Source organism: Rosa rugosa, chromosome 1 (assembly GCF_958449725.1).
Source record: "Rosa rugosa chromosome 1, drRosRugo1.1, whole genome shotgun sequence".
In the NCBI taxonomy this organism is placed as follows: domain Eukaryota; kingdom Viridiplantae; phylum Streptophyta; class Magnoliopsida; order Rosales; family Rosaceae; genus Rosa; species Rosa rugosa.
The window spans coordinates 11,122,933-11,139,909 of record NC_084820.1 but is presented as its reverse complement, the minus strand read 5'-3'; the positions used below and the strand labels follow the sequence as shown (position 1 = coordinate 11,139,909).

General features: G+C 39.0%; 2 protein-coding genes across 2 annotated transcripts; one reads left to right on the top strand and one right to left on the bottom strand.

Moving 5' to 3' along the window:
- Window positions 1–56: 56 nt before the first annotated feature.
- On the bottom strand, window positions 57–5,739 carry LOC133717150 (beta-galactosidase 3). Its single transcript, XM_062143812.1, has 19 exons — window positions 5,381–5,739; window positions 5,126–5,221; window positions 4,904–5,016; window positions 4,701–4,767; window positions 4,529–4,621; window positions 4,184–4,327; window positions 3,896–3,984; window positions 3,691–3,796; window positions 3,514–3,601; window positions 3,071–3,189; window positions 2,825–2,989; window positions 2,489–2,667; window positions 2,182–2,291; window positions 1,986–2,095; window positions 1,741–1,851; window positions 1,544–1,657; window positions 1,257–1,459; window positions 817–1,153; window positions 57–707 (listed from the first exon to the last, which is right to left on the bottom strand). The coding sequence occupies exons 1-19, from the start codon at window positions 5,552–5,554 to the stop codon at window positions 561–563; spliced, it is 2,565 nt and encodes an 854-aa protein (XP_061999796.1). The 5' UTR covers window positions 5,555–5,739; the 3' UTR covers window positions 57–560.
- A 9,635-nt stretch (window positions 5,740–15,374) lies between these two features.
- LOC133717140 (ribosomal RNA small subunit methyltransferase, mitochondrial) lies at window positions 15,375–16,837 on the top strand. The gene is made up of 2 exons (XM_062143802.1): window positions 15,375–15,914; window positions 15,996–16,837. Exons 1-2 carry the CDS (start codon window positions 15,522–15,524, stop codon window positions 16,731–16,733), a joined length of 1,131 nt encoding a protein of 376 aa, XP_061999786.1. The 5' UTR covers window positions 15,375–15,521; the 3' UTR covers window positions 16,734–16,837.
- Window positions 16,838–16,977: the final 140 nt, after the last annotated feature.

Below are 16,977 nucleotides of genomic sequence, written 5' to 3'. Positions count from 1 at the left end.
CTCTGTATTTTGCCAACAAAAAAAAAAAAAAAGACGAAGAAGAAGAAGGGAAGCACTGTAAATGAACACCTTCAATTTTTTTTCAGAGACTGCACAGTAAACAAATTGTCATACTAGGATCCGCTCCTAACATGAACCTGAGTACCTAATTGGGGTTATACTTGTTCCCCAACAGTACATGAACAATACAATCAATCAACAGAAACACAGTTTTTGCACTGCCCGTATCCCCGGTTAAAAGGCCGAGGACCAGAGCGCCGGAGCCCTAGGGCACCTAAATTGTAGGACCCCAGGAAACTACAGCTCACCTACTCGACAATTACTATTTTGCACAGGTCCATTAAGCTCACTTAAATTACAAACTACTTGCCTTTTGCTCCAAACACCCTTAACCAGAGCTACTACTCTTCATCAGAAGAAAAAACTATGACACTCAACCTAACTAAAACACTATCTCCGTGTACTTTACCTCTTATTCTTCTTCTCTGCTTGGTTCACTTGCTTGCTGTGGTATATAATTAACTCATTAGGTGCAACAGTTATCATAGGATCTTTAACTACTAACCCCTCCAATTGGGTTGTGCAGTTGTTGAAGTTGTAGGAGCACAAACTGCTTCAACTGAGAGACGCTTCAATACCTTCGGACATGGATCTCCAAAGTTACTGTTGGATATGGTGACTGCACATCTTTGCTTCCCTATGCACTTCTGTGAGAACGGAAGAGATGAAAAGGAAAAAAAGAAAAAAAAAAACACAGTCAGGAAATAGTGTAAGAATTCTAGTAGATTGTGAAAACCAGATAGCAATATTAAGTACCTTCTCTAGTACAGAATATGATGTCGAAGCATGGCAACTTCCTTGCTGGTAAGTTCCACAGGTCCCGAAAGGTGTGCCAAAACTAGCGAATTTAATGGAAGAGATGGACTGGCCTGGGTTACACTTCAAGTGAACCTTGGGGCTGTGAAAGTCTTCTACCTTTCCATAGCTTTCAATGTGCCAGTTCTTTATTGTTGGATGGAACTCAGCGACGTCAGCGCAGACGGTACTCACAGATCTCTTTACAATAGAAATTCTTGAAGGATTGCCTCCAAGTTCCTCAAAAATTACCAACAGATTTTGCATTGGCTTTAACCAAGACCGAGGCACATGATAGCTGAAAAAGAAATTTACATGGAAGTTAGGGGAAGCCACTAGATGTGTATGCCCTACTTGTATACTACAATCCTTGTAATAAATCTTCATCAATGGATACTTACTATCTTTGTGTGGGTTGACCACAACCTGTTTGACACTTTGTAGGTCTGAAACCTCCAGCATAACCGCACCCATTGCAATCACCATTAGCAAATGCAGTCCAGTATCTTCCAATACTCTGCCCGTTAATCCATATCTGGCCTTTTCCCATTCCCTCCATATCCAAAGCCAACGGCTCATCTCCGTCAGGTGCATTGAAAAAGCTCTGCAAAAGTGATTTAGAGTTTTAATATTCCCATTCACCTGTTGTCCATTACAACATTGAGTTTCATATTCCTTTGTCACATACCTTATGCCAAGTCAATGGCTGCTGTTTTTGAGCAGCTAATGATGCTTGCAGCCATTCAACAGAGGAAATACTATTAGGAGATACAAGGCTCATGGCTTCTCCTTTCAATCCAACCTGTAAAAGTAGCAGGGATAAGCGAAAAAATGGTTCTTTGAATCGGCACAAATATATTTGATTACCCAAGTAAGATCACCTACCTGGTAGGTCCATTTCTGCCAAGACAAGTCCCATTTTCCCTGGTCAAGTCCATGAAGTGCAACTGGGCCAAGGATTCCTGTATTCCATGCTTCGTAGTGCCCGCCCACATTCTTCAATAAACAAAAATAACTTTACGTCACACATTTAAGAAGAAGAAGGTAGCCCGAGTACAAAATGTCAGGTTTGTGTAACGAGGTTATCACATCTACGTCAAGAATTAGTAAAGGTGGGATAAGGTACTAACTGGCAATCCAACAGCAACACTGAGCAGCGCAACTTTGTTGGTTCCTGCACGTAGATTGACTTTGCCGGTATATGTGAATTTCCTATTCTCCCTTGTTCCAAAGGCAGAACCTGTTATTGTATATTTAAATGTTAAAGTTTTCACTACTAAATCAACTAGAATGATAATAAGTGCAAAAAGCATATCAAAACTGTACCTGAAAGCTGTCCATTAATGAAGATGTGCACAGCATGACCTGTTGACTGAACAATAAGAGTTGGGAGTTCCCCTCCACGCAGGAAGGATTCAGATGAACCAATGTCAACGCTGCAAGCACATTGGAAAAAGAATATTAGTCCCACATATTAGGTACTTGGCATAGGCCAACTAGAGCAAACTGCAACTTATAGTCACTGCCAAGCCTATTTTCTGTAATCTAGAAAAACTTTCAAGAAAAAGGATAGACAGATTGACTCTAGGAAACTGTGGAGATAATATAATAGTTAGCCTGAAGAAATTCTCACCTAGTTATGTACCACAGGTAATCAGTAGTATCCCTTGTAACATTTATCTGTTCCAACAGACCTGGAGCAGTGAACGTTGAGCTGTCATCTAGAGATGTAAGATCTTCATCATACGTTTCCCATGATAGCGTCTCAACATTTGTTGGCAACATTTGCATTTGTGATGTTTGAACTCCAACCTAAGTGGCAGGAACAAAAAATGTCAATTTCATCTCAGAGATTTTGAACCTTTCAATGCTACAAGAAAATGAAGTGAAGGAAACAAAAGCTCATTTTGATAAGTATGGTCTGTGATTTCTACAAAGTAGCTCATGTTCAGAGAATCGAAATTAATACCTTTGCAGTGTTAAAGACTACATTTCTGCAATCAGGAAGGATACTGATTGACCATGGAGGCAGGTTATAGTGCATGTTATTAAACATCACCCTTGCAGCTGACTTGGAATTGTGGTTCGAAAGAAATGCTGCACAATCTCCTGATTCTGAAGTATACACATGAGCCTGGAAAAAAAAAATACCTAGAGTTAAACGAGAATTACTGGTGGAACCACCTAAAAGCTAGTTTAGGAATAGAAGCAAGACCTGTTGAAAGTCCCCGAGTGAAGTGATGATTGGATCAGCTGAAACTAAAGCCCGTTCACACATCTTAATAGCCTTATGAAGCTCCTTCAAATGACCATACTTTGGCTGCCTGATTAAACCTGTCAAGTTTTAGAGCGGAGCAGTTAGCTAGATTCTCCAAACCTATATTGTGATTACACACAGACATTAGTTTGCTTAGGGAAAATACTGGTAAACTCATCATTTTTGCAATTTTAGTCATTGTCATATTGAGATTGACTGATCAGGTACTGAAAATCTGTACATGTGCAGATCATCAGATGCCTAAAAGAGTGCAACCAGTCACCAATACAACAAGGACAAAACCACACTAAACCACTAGGGGTTGGTGTTTGGCACGATGTTTCAAGTTGTAACTTTTTGATCAACTCCTTGGACAATAGCACATAATTGTTGGTTCTCACCATATTCATCTAATGGAGCATCATAGTCGTAGCTGGTAGTGACGAAAGGTCCCCCTGCTGTGCGTCCAAAGTTGGTTCCTCCATGGTACTGTTTCAGTTGGGAACACAGGAATTCAGTTTCAATATTAACATTGCACACTTTCAGCAGCCTCAGAAAATCAGTTAGAGAACACTGACCATGTAATAATTAACAAATGATCCTCCGTTCTGTATGAATCTGGCCACTGCATATGCTAAATCTTGAACTGGTCGTTGGTGAATTGGACCTCCAAACTCCGTAAACCTTCATATTTATATTGACAGAAAGAGTTAAATAGTTGTACTTTCAATTGCAATAAATTAACAAACATGAGGTCCCAAGCAAACAAGCAGAACAAATTACCAGCCACTCCAGGCCTCTGTCCAAATCGTAGGCTTGTATGGTTTGTTGGGAGAGAAAGAATCACAGTAGAAACCGTTACATGTGTTTATCTGTCACCATCATTCACAAAACATTAATAAAACCTCTTCCCATAAGTAAAATTAAACTTATAAGAGACCTCCTTTAACAAGGACCCCAGTTACACAACTCTTTAAAACTTTAGGTCCATTGCATGAGAGTTGACTAATAAGGAAAATGTATAACCAATCAAGCCTAGATCGGCAGGCACAAAGAGTGTTAAATGCTCACCACTGGATCTGGAGCATCTTCTTCCTTGCACATCACCCATGGGACCCCAGTTCCCAACCCAACAGCCATCTCTGCTGCCCAGGTCATGTAATTATGTCCAGCAGCTCCAAATAACTTGCTCTGTACTCCGTACTCATTCTCAATCTGAACCCCGAAACACAAAAAGAAATAGAACAAACAGATCCTCATTATCACCTGACTCAAAATAGTTTAATTCACAACAGTAGATATGAACTAATTAGTTCTTCTACATATTTCTTGATACAGTAAAAATCAAGAACATAAACTCACATATAACAACAAATTATCTACATATCCCAATAATAACCCAAAATGCTCATGTACCTGTGATAGAATAATTGGGCCTCCCTGGGACTCGAACAATTTTTCACTCTTCATCAGTCCCACAATCTTCTCAGTAAACCCTTGCATTGCCCTCTGCAACACCACAAATGAAGAAGCTCCGTGAATTCTCCATAAACAGGTCATGCAACATAATCAAGTAAATATAATTAACCTTGAAAGGCTCATTGTCTGTTCTGAAACTGATGCCTGGAACATATTTCAGCCAAACAGGAAAACCCCTACAAATCACACAATGAAAAAAAAAATCAGATAACTTTACTCAAAAGAATAAAGAACTGGAAGTGGAAAATCCTCAAATCCTCAACATGAAAAACAAGAAGCGAAGATAGTTAGATCCAGAGAGAAGGGAAGTACCCAAAATTCCACTCAGCACAAACATAAGGCCCAATGCGAAGATGAGCATAGAGCCCTGCTTTCTGTATGGTCTTCAGGAATCTCACCAGATCATACCTCCCTTCAAAATTGAACTGAAACCCAACAAAACATAGCAAACATGCATGGTCAGAAAGATAAATGACTAACAAAAAGAGTAAGACAAAGTAGCAATTGCTGAGAGAAAATGAATAGTAGTAGTACATTGCCAGGGGTAGGTTCATGGCCATTCCAGAACACATAGGTTTCAACCACATCGAGACCTCCATCTTTTGCCTTCTGTATCAGATCCTCCCACATCTAAAACCAAAGCCCATTATTTCTCCATTAAATCAGAAAAATCCCAGAAAAAAAAAAAAAAAAAAAAACAATAATAATAAGGGGAAAGAAGACATTTTTGGAAAGAATTGCTAAAATCAAAGAAGAATGAAATGTCAAAATGGGGAAAGATATGGGTACCTCAGGAGTGCTTCTGGGGTAGTGTATTGAACCAGACATGAGGATTCTCCTCTGCCCATTAATCACAATGGCCTTCCTGTCATAGGTCACAGTACACTGAACCAGCTGATGAAACCCCAAGAACCAAACCAAGCCCAAGAACAAGCACAACTTGTAAACAGAGTTGGTTTCCATTTTCAGCCTCTTCTTCCCACTCTCCCTTCTCTATTAACCAAAACAGAACTCAAGCAGAGAATCAATAGTGAAATGTGTAAAGAGAGAATGGGCAGCAGCTAGTTCAGGATTGTGGAGCAGGAGCAACAAAGTCCATTACTTGTGTTTGGACTGTGAGTTTTCTGGGTCTCTATAATGTACACTTATATATAAAATAATGATAGCTTTTTGGAAAGGAAGAAGCAGAGTTGTATTTTCCTTTTATTTTTTGGATACGCTTTTTTGGTTGGGAGTGGAGGTGTATTTATTACTTGGTTGCAAAAATAGTAATATACAGACAGCTTACAGCTTAGTTAGCTTAGACTCCATCACCACCACAATTCATAATTCATGTGCCGACGGTTGTCACTGCGTGGCTGAAAGCTACGCAATGAGTGAGCTCTAACCTGTCCAACAATCGGACAAGGTAAAAAGACCAAGGTCAAAATGTGACGACAGTTCCTCGAGTAAAATTAATGGGGGAGGGTTTTGACTGTTTAGTATTTTACAGCATGCGGAACCCGGTTTTGTATAGTCACTAAAGTATGCTTTTTGAGCTTATTTCAGTACTACACTTTATCTTTTGGTCAGATTTAGTTAGTAACTAAAATCTTAGGGTTTCAACACTTTATATAGATGGGGACATTAGGGTTTCCACCCAACTAAAATCTCACAAACTCATATACTGCTTGTTAAGAACATCTATATACACTAGTAACTAACTAACTATGACCCCAAGGGCCTAACGGTGATGCAAGAGTGAGAAAAGGGTAGCTGAGCAAGGTCTCAGTTTGCTGCTCTTGTCCTGGGGGCTGAGGAAGACATGTCGACCCATGCACCACCGTGGCATCTGCTGATCTGCATGTGAATACTCTCCTCCTCCAACCCTTTTGGTTCTTTCTTTTGGGCCGTCGTCATGTGAACCCGAAGCTTCATCTCTCGCTCTCTCTCTCCCTCCCTCGATCGCTCACATGTGACATACATTTGCTCGTGTCAATTTCTTGCTTCACATCGACACCAATCTCCACCACCTTTTTTGTCCCAGTCTCTCCCCCGTATTTATTCAGTATGAACTTCACCCAGTAGATCTGATATTCCTGTCGATCACAGAGACTAGCTGTCATTCAAGCTCCATGCAAGAAGCAATATGTATCTTATATGTATTCTGTATTTGTATTATATATGTATATCCATTTTATGCTGAGCTAGCTGGCTGGGATATGGTTCCAATTTGTTAAAGTATATGTGATGCCTAATTCTGACCCAGGTTTCCATGTACTTATAATGTAAACAATTTATCAGCTCTTCTTCTTCCGAGGAATGTGCCGAATTGTACTACTTAATTGCGTCTGGGAACTGAAATACTACACTGAGCTCATGGTCAAAGACTCGAAGCTAATGAACCCTTCTGGCCAAATTTACTAGCCTATACTCCAACATTCATCTTGCAATCTCACCATATGTATCGGTATGAGAAAAAAATTTCATTCTTTTTGTAAAATGAAGAAGTCCACATATTAACTTGCATTTCTTACTAAATCTATTTTTCTTTCAATGCAATTCATTAAATGTACGTCTTATTTTTCTTACTCAATCTATTTCTCTTTTAAGGTAACAAGCTTCACGCACCTTGCAATGTATCATTTAAGCTTACGACTATCACAATTAGCCAAAAACATAGCTATTCCTACGATATTATTTGTATTTATGCGAAAGTCTATGGAAGTGGAAAAGAAATTACACAAAAAATGATTTATTCTCCCTACTTTTAGCAAAAAGTGAAGGATAGTTCACTAGTTTTATTATCCTTACTTTTAACTACTATACATGAATCCACTAGTTTGTTACCAGCCATTACCTTTAGGGTTTCAGCAGCAGCTAAGAAGGTTCAAAACCCTAGCTAGTTTTTGACTCCTAGTTCGTGTATCTAGCAAAGCACGATTTTGCCAACTAGATTGGACAGATAGTTTGGCGCGCAGATATGGCGCTTCTTTCTTGATTGACGGAGAAAAGGTAGCTTACCAGAATATCATATATATCCTCCAATAATCTAATAGCCGTTACAGCCTTCCTTTCTTTTTTGGTACGTAGTACTGTAGTAGAACAATATGGTCCATGGAGCTACCTTTAACCCTCACTTATATATAAAACCTAAAAAACTAATTAACAATCAAATGTGGCCTGCTAAATTTGTTTCCATCATGAAAAAGATCATGATTATAATAATCTCATCCTCATGTGCTCGTTAATTATAGTAGTCCGTTATAGCTTGGCTAGTAAACATAGTCAACACTCAACAGGGTTTTAGTGAAAGGGTTTAGTCATAAGCTAATAAAGCTATTGAGCATGTGTCTCCATGTGGGTCATGTTTAGTAAGGTAATCCTCCAATTAGCTACCAAGAAGCTTCTCTATCCATCTCTTTCCGTTGCCTTTGGTTTTCGTCTCCGGTTCTCTGTGATCTAACTCAGCCATATTCACAGGCGTGAACGACGGAAAAGGTGGAATTGAGTATTCGTTGGAACCCTAAGACCATGGGGCCCTCGTCGCACTGACCACTTGAATCTTATTAGGTCAACCAACCTTGCTCACTTGTTCACTTAGTGTTGTTCTCATGCAAATGAATTAACCAACTAGCTAGCTAGTTGGCCTTGGAGTTAGTAGATAACGGTGTGGATCGAAGATGGCGCAAGATCCTATGTGTTAATGAGTTAGCAGCCTCCCCAACTCTTCTAGCTAAGCACAAATCAATTGCATCGGACCCTGTTCAAGTGATTAAGTGAGCCGGTGCAAGATCCCAAGTTGATTTTTCTACCCATAAATTAAAACAATTTTAACTGGACTTTTAAACCACAACTGACTCTTCTACACATAGCTTTAAAGCTGTGAAAATGTACTTAGAAAAGAAATTTAGGAAAATGTAGAAGTGTGATAACTTTATATATATATCCAATAATTCTTAAAATGTCACATTCCCGAAATTCATAATGAGATTTTGAAATTCATAATATAGAAATTTCTCTCCAACAAAATTTAAGCTGAAATTTGGCACACATTTCTAATCTGATTCATCCGAAATACATCATTAAACGATTGTCATTATAAAATTAGAGTTACTAATCGATCAACTTCTTTCTCAATCACCTAACTGCAATAATTATAAAGTGAAAAATAATATTCTCCAACCATTAAAGCTACAACACACGCATTTATAACAATTTAGTTTCTCACAATCGACATCGAATGCGCCTCTTTATGAACATTTCAAGCTTCATTTCGTGGGCAATGTTTTTATGTAATAATATAAACAGTAGGGGTTAATTAGTTGTTAATAATATAAACAGTAGGGGTTAATTAGTACGTACGTACCCTATGAACAAATCAATAAATTTCCAACAAATCCACCCAATAAAAATACATTAACAAAGTAGCTAGTGCATATATATCAATTGTTTAGGACGCAAATTAGGGTCATTTTCACATTATAACTAATCTAGCCTAAGCAGCTTTTCGACTGCATTAATCTTTGGTTACATTAAGTAATAAGCACAAACGTACTATAAAGATTAAGATCCCCACTACTAGTATATATATTAGCTCGAGGTAGCTAGGTTAGCTAAAAAAGCAGTCAGAGCCCAATATTCCCTTATCACTGTCTTCATTATTATTGAAGCACAACTTTGCAGAGAAGAAGACTACTGAAAGATTTTAGCTTTCATGTTTTGGGTATATATGATATGGGAGACAACTACTTTAGGGTTCTGTAATATAATCTTGCACCATATGCACGTCCTTGTCTGAGCATTACCATTACGTACCCACCACCGTGAACCACCACCATCTACTTCAATTTATATATGGCCGGATCACCGGTACCGCTACGTACCGCCAACCTTTTCCATTCCTCTCGATCTGGATCTCATATCTATATCTTTCTGTGGCACTCCCTTTAATGATTGAACAGACTACCATAGATCGAGTGGTGCTATAAGTTTAAAACGTGATGCTCGATGTTAATTAGGGTTCATGTGGATGCATGTGTGAGTAGTGTACGTGTTCTTTGTTTCTAGTACTTTTGGCATTTGACGGTGGCCATGTATACTAGAATGAAGCTAAATTTGTGTTACATGTGTAACAAGTACATACTTACTTTGAGTTTGTCCTTCTTTATTTGGTTTACATATGTAGATCTAAAATCATTTCAAGGAGAAGGATTCAAATTTAGGGTTTTGGCGTAAGGGTGAATGTTCATCTCTTTAGTATGTATTTTCGTTTGTGAAAGGTAATGTCGACCATGTATGTCTCTAGTTCTTTATTTTTTTTGAATGGTACGGTGGGATAGTTAAAGAAATAAATAAAATAAGATACATACGAAAAATTTTATCTACAAGAAGAATACTTTGTTTAATTTTAGTTTAATAGCCGTTGTATTTTTTTTTTTAATAAAGGACTGGTGCGGCTGCCTTCAAGTCTTAATTAATGAAACTGTCGAATACAAAGGGGGGATATTGAGCCTAAACCCCTAATTACAATAAGCATCTAGAGAACGTCCTGAAATATTATCACGAGTCTCTACCAAATAATTGTATTCAACTAGACACTAACTAGCAAAGAGCGCTCTATTTGCTTTGACATAACGGTAACATAACGGAAATATAACTGGATATGTAACCCGATTACAACGTAACATAATTACAATACGCACAGCTTTCCTACTATATTACCGCCGGAGAATAAATCCGACGACACTTAGCTTCACCCTACCAATAGGTGGTAGCGACAATTTGATGAAGTAAGGAACTTGCTGCCTACCTAGAGCAGACAAGGCACTTTGAGTACACACACAAGCACATAGCTCTACTAGCCATAAAATATACGTGCATGGACTTACTACTCGCCAAAGACGAGACAATACTAACCAATTAAAATAACTAAAACCAGAAATTAAACAACCAGCCCAGACTCGGGCCTAAAAAAGGACCCAAACCCAATGCCTAATCCAGGAAGCATATACACTAGCCGCCAGCCAAGCCTGATAACCTTTGCATTTTTGTATTGTAGAATTGTTATGTTTGTAATAAGTGTAACAAAAGATTACAGATAAATTAATGATAATCGTAAAATTGTTATATTTGTACTGAATTGTGACTTGTGACTGTATTAGAAATTTATATTTATAATTTTATTATTTCAAAAACAAAAATGGATGATCCTTACTATTATTGACTATCACATCCATCAGATCGACGTTCTTAATTCTAAGAAGTCACTTCAAGATGCAAATAATTGAGGAGATTATGCGTGTACGTATATTTAATGCTTTCTGAAATTATTAAGGACAGAAGGAAGGGTATAGGACAGCTTAGCTTATGCTACGGAAGGAAAAGACCGTACACTAACAGCCGATCGTGTTTACCCTTTACGTGGCACAAAGTGCGGTAAGGTGGTGGGTCCCACCTAAGAATCCGTCGGTGCACGTGGCCGTACCCGATTATTGCACAGAGGTTCTAGATTGCGCGCCGTTTGGGCACCGTTTTCGCGCCATCATGAGCTGTCGTTGTCCGATTGGTTAAGGGCTCTCGTGATCCTTCTTCTGTTAAAGTCGGTGGGAAACGACTCCGTTCATTCTCGTGTGGGAATCTGCTCTCTATGCCACGCGCCGTCGGTGGAATTGTTAGTGTGTGGAAAGTGGAAACTATGTGTAGGAACTTGATTGGTTGTTTAAGGAAGGTGCATGTCACGCGAATTGTGGTTGCGTCTTGTGCGGATGTCCATCACTAACGGTAAAAGATGGACAAATCAGAAAGAGGATCTTTGTTGGATGCTCTGCTTCAATGTAGCCACGTTAGCTTTCGAAGTTCTAATCGTCTAAAGTTTCATTAGGTTGTAGAGCACTTCTGCCCAAGAGAATTTGACGTTCCTGAAATTTTTTGTTGATAATGTTATGATCACTTGCTTCAAATATAGTAGAATTTTGAAGTCATGAAGAGGTGCAGATTTAAGTATAATCGTTTTCGACATATCTAAGCTGTCATTGATGTTTATCAATTCGTTTTTGTCACTCTTTGTAACAAAATAAATCTCATAATGAAAAAATGTACGTCGAGGACAATTATAAGTTTACAATTAAATATTTGTGGTAAAAATATTTACTTATATATGTTTTATCTTACGTTTCTAATCTGATATGAAAATGACCACAATCTCTTTCATGTATTGTGTATCTATATCAAAAATCTCAAAAAATTTGAAATGCTTGATTGTCTAATAACTATTAAGTAACCTGAAGAGTACATTGTCATGATAATCTAACATTTACCTAAATCATATAACTCAAACCAACCTAAAACCAAACCCAAGAGCCAATATGCGAAGTCAAACCCCGTCCAACCTTCGAGCCATAATCATAAAAAACCTAAATCTTAACCTTGAAGCTCTTATTTCCACTAAACCCTGTAGAATCTAGCTTCCATAATCTCATTATGCGTATAACAATCTTTACGAATCCTAACGACTCTTAAATCCTATCACTCATGAATAACTAACAGTATATTCATGCTTAAGCAGTTAATCACTTTTCACTCCACCCATCAAGGCCAAAAAGGAAAAGGCAACTAAAAGGTGTAACTAGGAAACTCACTCACTACATCCAAGCAAGCAAACAAAAGAACGGTAATTTGATTAAGTCGTTAAAACAATGATTAACAATCACATGAACTCCAATCACGATAAAAGTGAACTAAGAATGTGGCTACGAAACACAATTTCTCAGGGAATTTGATTCATTAGGATTTGGCACTCGCTTTCTGCAAAGACATTCCTTCATCTTCAAGATTTACTTGGATAGTGTTCTTTTTGAATCCATCATTATCTCGAAGACAAATCTCCTTCTTCATATGGGACCAAGGTGTTGGCCTCCATTATAATTCTCACGGTTCCATCATCCTTGGCATATTGCCATTATAACACCAACCCCCTCTAGAAACCAATCAATTTGTGCAAGCTCCCCAAAGAACACAACATCCGTTATAAAGTAGATTGGATACCTCACTTTAATTTCTTTATTTTTCCTCTTTGGAGGGCCATAAACGAAAAAGATTAGGGCAAATGTACGGTTCGTTGAATTTGCACTTTGGCCTCGATATTTCCCTATATATCAACAATGATATAATTGTGCAAACTCATTATATATTTGTAGAAATTGCGTCGCTCAATATAAGCTAATTAATGAAGTTGAAAAGAGTAAATCCTAAATCTTATAAGGAAGTTATAAACAACAATCTACCTTATATAAATAATTAAGTGATCGCTCTTCGCATGAATATTAGTCGGTTCATGTTGGTCTTTTAGACAATAGTGCTAGTTGGTGCATTTTTTTGTTCATAGTATGTGGAGAAATAAAAAGATAAAAGAGCATATATAATAATCTCTCTCACAAAAGCTATTTTAAGCGCATATTTTGATCGGAAGCAACATAAACCCAGTGTCATCATCAATCCGAACGTTCATCATCTATTAATTAAGCTAGGGTTCCACTTAATTAACGGATCAGCACCTGCTAACTGCCATAATGTGGTTGTTTGCAAGGCACAAAAAACCATTCTTGTTGACTAGAAATTAATTTTTGAAACCCAATACCTTGTGCTTGATTTTTATTCATTGGATAAAAGATTTATGTTGTTTGATTAAGGAAATAAACATGTAATTAAGATTTAAAAAATAATTAGGGGAAATGATCATTTATCCAATTTTAGCTTAAAAATTGCCTACTTACCCAAACACTCTAAGAGATTGCCCACTTACCCAAACACTCTAAAAGATTATTTCTCTAATACCCAATTAAGTATTTTTTAATTCTTTTTTATTTATTTTTGGGACAATTTTGCCCTCTCCTTCTTTGTCACTTAGTGAGAGAAGTCATCGGAGACCTTGCCAGACTCCGGTGACCAATGGCCGGCTACGGACTCCGGTGACCGGTGATCGGAATCCGTCAACCGGTCATCGGAATCCGGAATCCGGCTACCGGACTGGTGATCGGATTTCGGCGTCTGATTTTATTGCCCCCTAATAATACTCCTTAATCATATTATTGCCCCTCAATAATCAATTAATTGCCCCCAATAATCATTATTGCCCCCAGTAAACATATTTTTGCCCCCAATAATCATATTACTGTTCCCCAATAATAATATTACTGCACCCCAATAAACATATTATTGAGGCAATAAACATGCACCCATTCTTCCGGCGACTCGACTCCAAGCCCAGTCACGACTTTCCATTTTTTTTCTTTGCTTCTTCTGCCCACAGTTTACCCAAAAAAAAAAAAAAAACCCTGGGCACCGGTCGGAGAAGATCCATCTCCTCCTTCAAACCTTCTGTCAACATTGGTTCGTTGAAAGAGATCAGATCGCCGGTGCTTCGGAGCTCCGCCTCGCTCAGCCCATACGTACGAGGACCTGCAACGCCGTTGCGAGCTCACCGGAACCTCCATCATGGAGTGAGCCGGGGTCGGAGACGTCGGGTTCGAACGTTGGTTCGTCTTCCGAGATCAGATCGCCGGTGCTTCGGAGCTCCGCCCCGCTCAGCCCAGACGAACGACGACCTGCAGCGCCGTCGCGAGCTCACCGGAGCCTCCGTCGTGGAGTGGGCTGGGGTCGGAGAAGTCGGGTTCTAAATCCTTCTCGGGGGTGGGGGGAGAGAGAGAGCGAGAGAGGTGTGCATTCGATCTAGAAGTCCAGATCCGTAGACATGGAGAGAGAGAGAGAGAGAGAGAGAGAGAGAGAGAGAGAGAGAGAGAGAGAGAGAGAGAGAGAGAGAGAGAGAGAGAGTGAGAGAGAGAGTCTGAGACGAGTTGAGAGAGAGAGAGAGAGAAATCGGTGAGGAGGAGGAGAGAGAAAATAGATCGAAGAGAGTATGAGAAGAGATGTAATTTATTAATTAAAATAGGGGCAAAACTGTCAATGGATGTTAGATTGGGTAAATGGGGTTAAAAAACTCTTAGTGGAGTAAGTGGACAATTTTTAAGCTGAAAATGGGTAAGTGGTCACGGCCCCAAATAATTAAATCATTGTAATGGCTAAAGTTTTTTATTTTAAAGATAATAGTTTGTTTGCAAATTATATGAGTAAGGTTATTTGAGGAACTTGAGTGAGGTTTAGTGAGTAAATTTAGTATTTGAAAATTTAATAGAAGGTATAAAAAATATAGGAGGTCAAGTGAGTAAATTTAGAGGTGTCAATAGAAAATTAATCTCTCTCACAAAACTATTTTAAGCGCATATTTTGATCGGAAGCAACATAAACCCAGTGTCATCATCAATCCGAACGTTCATCATCTATTAATTAAACTAGAGTTCCACTTAATTAACGGATCAGCACCTGCTAACTGCCATAATGTGGTTGTTTGCTTGTCATTCAAAGGGTTAACAAGGAACAAGAAGAACACCATAATCAGTTCCCTCCCAAAACATAGCAAGAACCAATCACTTTTTACAAATAAGGACAGACAAGTAATCAAAAAAAAAAAACCCATAAAAAGAAACCGTAACCTAAGCTTGAAGCAATTATTATGAGTATTCCATGCTTTCATTATGTTCCTCTTTTATCAAAACTTTGGGTCGATAAACGTTACTATCAAGCATCGTTTCTTTCCTATAAACATGACAAGCCTTCACCGTAGCAATAATAGTCCAGTCCTTTCTGTCGGTGCCTAACCAGCTTGAATACTTAAAAAAACTAAATAATTAAAATATAAAAAAAAAAATTCCCAGGAGACTTCGGGCCTAATACGAATTGGGCCTCTATTGGGTAGCCCAGGACCACAATCTTCCCCGCCTTTTCTATACTCTTGGGAACGAAACTCCCACCACCCAGTAACTGAAATTTAAAATCTCAACGGTCAATTGCTTCCCTGAGAAACCAAATTAAACCCTAAACGTGAAACCCACACATGCTTCGATTCTCAAGCTCAGTTTCTAGACTCATCCTAAAGCAATATCCAGTTCGTTTGATTCACGCTAGGTCCAGAAATCGATGCTATCCCGATGAGGAAGACGATGGCGATAAGGCTCGGAAAAGAGAGGTGAACAAAGATGGGTATTTTCAATTGTACAAGAGCAAAGGCCAGCACCTCTTGACTAATCAACGCATTCTCGACAGCATTGTTCGGAAATCGGATATTAAACCCACTGATACTGTCCTAGAGATCGGACCCGGCACCGGGAATCTCACCCTGAAGCTTCTGGAAGCTGCAAACAGCGTTGTGGCTTTTGAGATTGACAAGCGGATGGTGGAGGTTCTTCACAAACGCGTTGCGGAGCGCGGCGTTGATGATCGGCTGACGGTAAGTTGAGTGCAGATAACATGTTCGATGAAATGCCTGAATGAAATGCGGGACTGAGATTTTTGGTGATTGGTGTTGCAGGTTGTGTGTGAAGATGCGTTGAAGGCGGAGTTTCCGGAATTTGATCTTGTTGTGGCGAACATTCCGTACGGGATATCTTCGCCTCTTGTGGCGAAATTGGTGTATGGGGAAAGGCGGTTTCGGAGTGCCACGCTGCTATTGCAGAAAGAGTTTGCGAGGAGATTGTTGGCTAAGCCTGGCGACTCGGAGTTCAACCGCTTGGCTGTGAATGTGAGCCTGGTGGCGGATGTGGAGTTTGTCATGGATGTGAGCAAGAGGGAGTTTGTTCCTTGTCCCAAAGTGGATTCGTCCGTGGTTATTATTCGTCCGAAAGCTGAAGTTCCAGATGTTAATCTGGACGAATGGTGTGCTTTTACGAAAGCTTGTTTTGGCAAGAAGAATAAGACACTTGGAGCGACGTTCAAGCAAAAGAAGAAGGTGGTGGAGCTATTAGCGTTGTCCAAATTGACAGAATTAAATGCCGAAACTGAATACTATATTGGTAGCAACCACGTAGACGATGAAGAAAAAAGTGATGAAGAGGAGGAGTGTTCATCTGCTTGCTCGGAAATGGGAGGAGCTAGTTCTTTCAAGGAGAAGTTGATGGGGGTTCTAAAATCAGCTGATTTCGAAAACAAGAGGCCTTCAAAGCTGTCGAATGACGAGTTACTTCATCTACTTGCACTATTGAATCAAGCGGGAATATATTTTCGTGATCGGTCCAAGAATACAAGTGTGGTGATTGAATCATTTGAGTGATCCTTCTAACAGGTTATAGCTACTAGTTTTGCTATATGCATTGTCTTCTAGCAGTTTCATTCATTAGTAAAGGAAATGTTTCTTCTAGTTTCTAGTTTCCTAAACTATAAGGATGTCACTTGAGGCTCTCATCTCCCCTCAAACAGTAACACCAACACATGCCAAAGCCAAATCATGACCAAACTCTCATGAATAAAATGTCCAGGATTTTCTTATGGCTTTCAAAATTAAAACCCCTAACAGC

What these genes read in the sequence shown, in the direction of transcription:
- LOC133717150 (XM_062143812.1), bottom strand. Translation starts at nt 5,554, where the DNA reads ATGGAAACCAACTCTGTTTACAAGTTGTGCTTGTTCTTGGGCTTGGTT. An exon ending in CATTTGTTAATTATTACATG is followed by an intron (nt 3,602 to 3,690) that starts GTCAGTGTTCTC and finishes CAACTGAAACAG; the next exon opens with TACCATGGAGGAACCAACTT. An exon ending in AGCCATTGACTTGGCATAAG is followed by an intron (nt 1,460 to 1,543) that starts GTATGTGACAAA and finishes TCACTTTTGCAG; the next exon opens with AGCTTTTTCAATGCACCTGA.
- LOC133717140 (XM_062143802.1), top strand. Translation starts at nt 15,522, where the DNA reads ATGCTTCGATTCTCAAGCTCAGTTTCTAGACTCATCCTAAAGCAATAT. An exon ending in GCGTTGATGATCGGCTGACG is followed by an intron (nt 15,915 to 15,995) that starts GTAAGTTGAGTG and finishes TTGGTGTTGCAG; the next exon opens with GTTGTGTGTGAAGATGCGTT.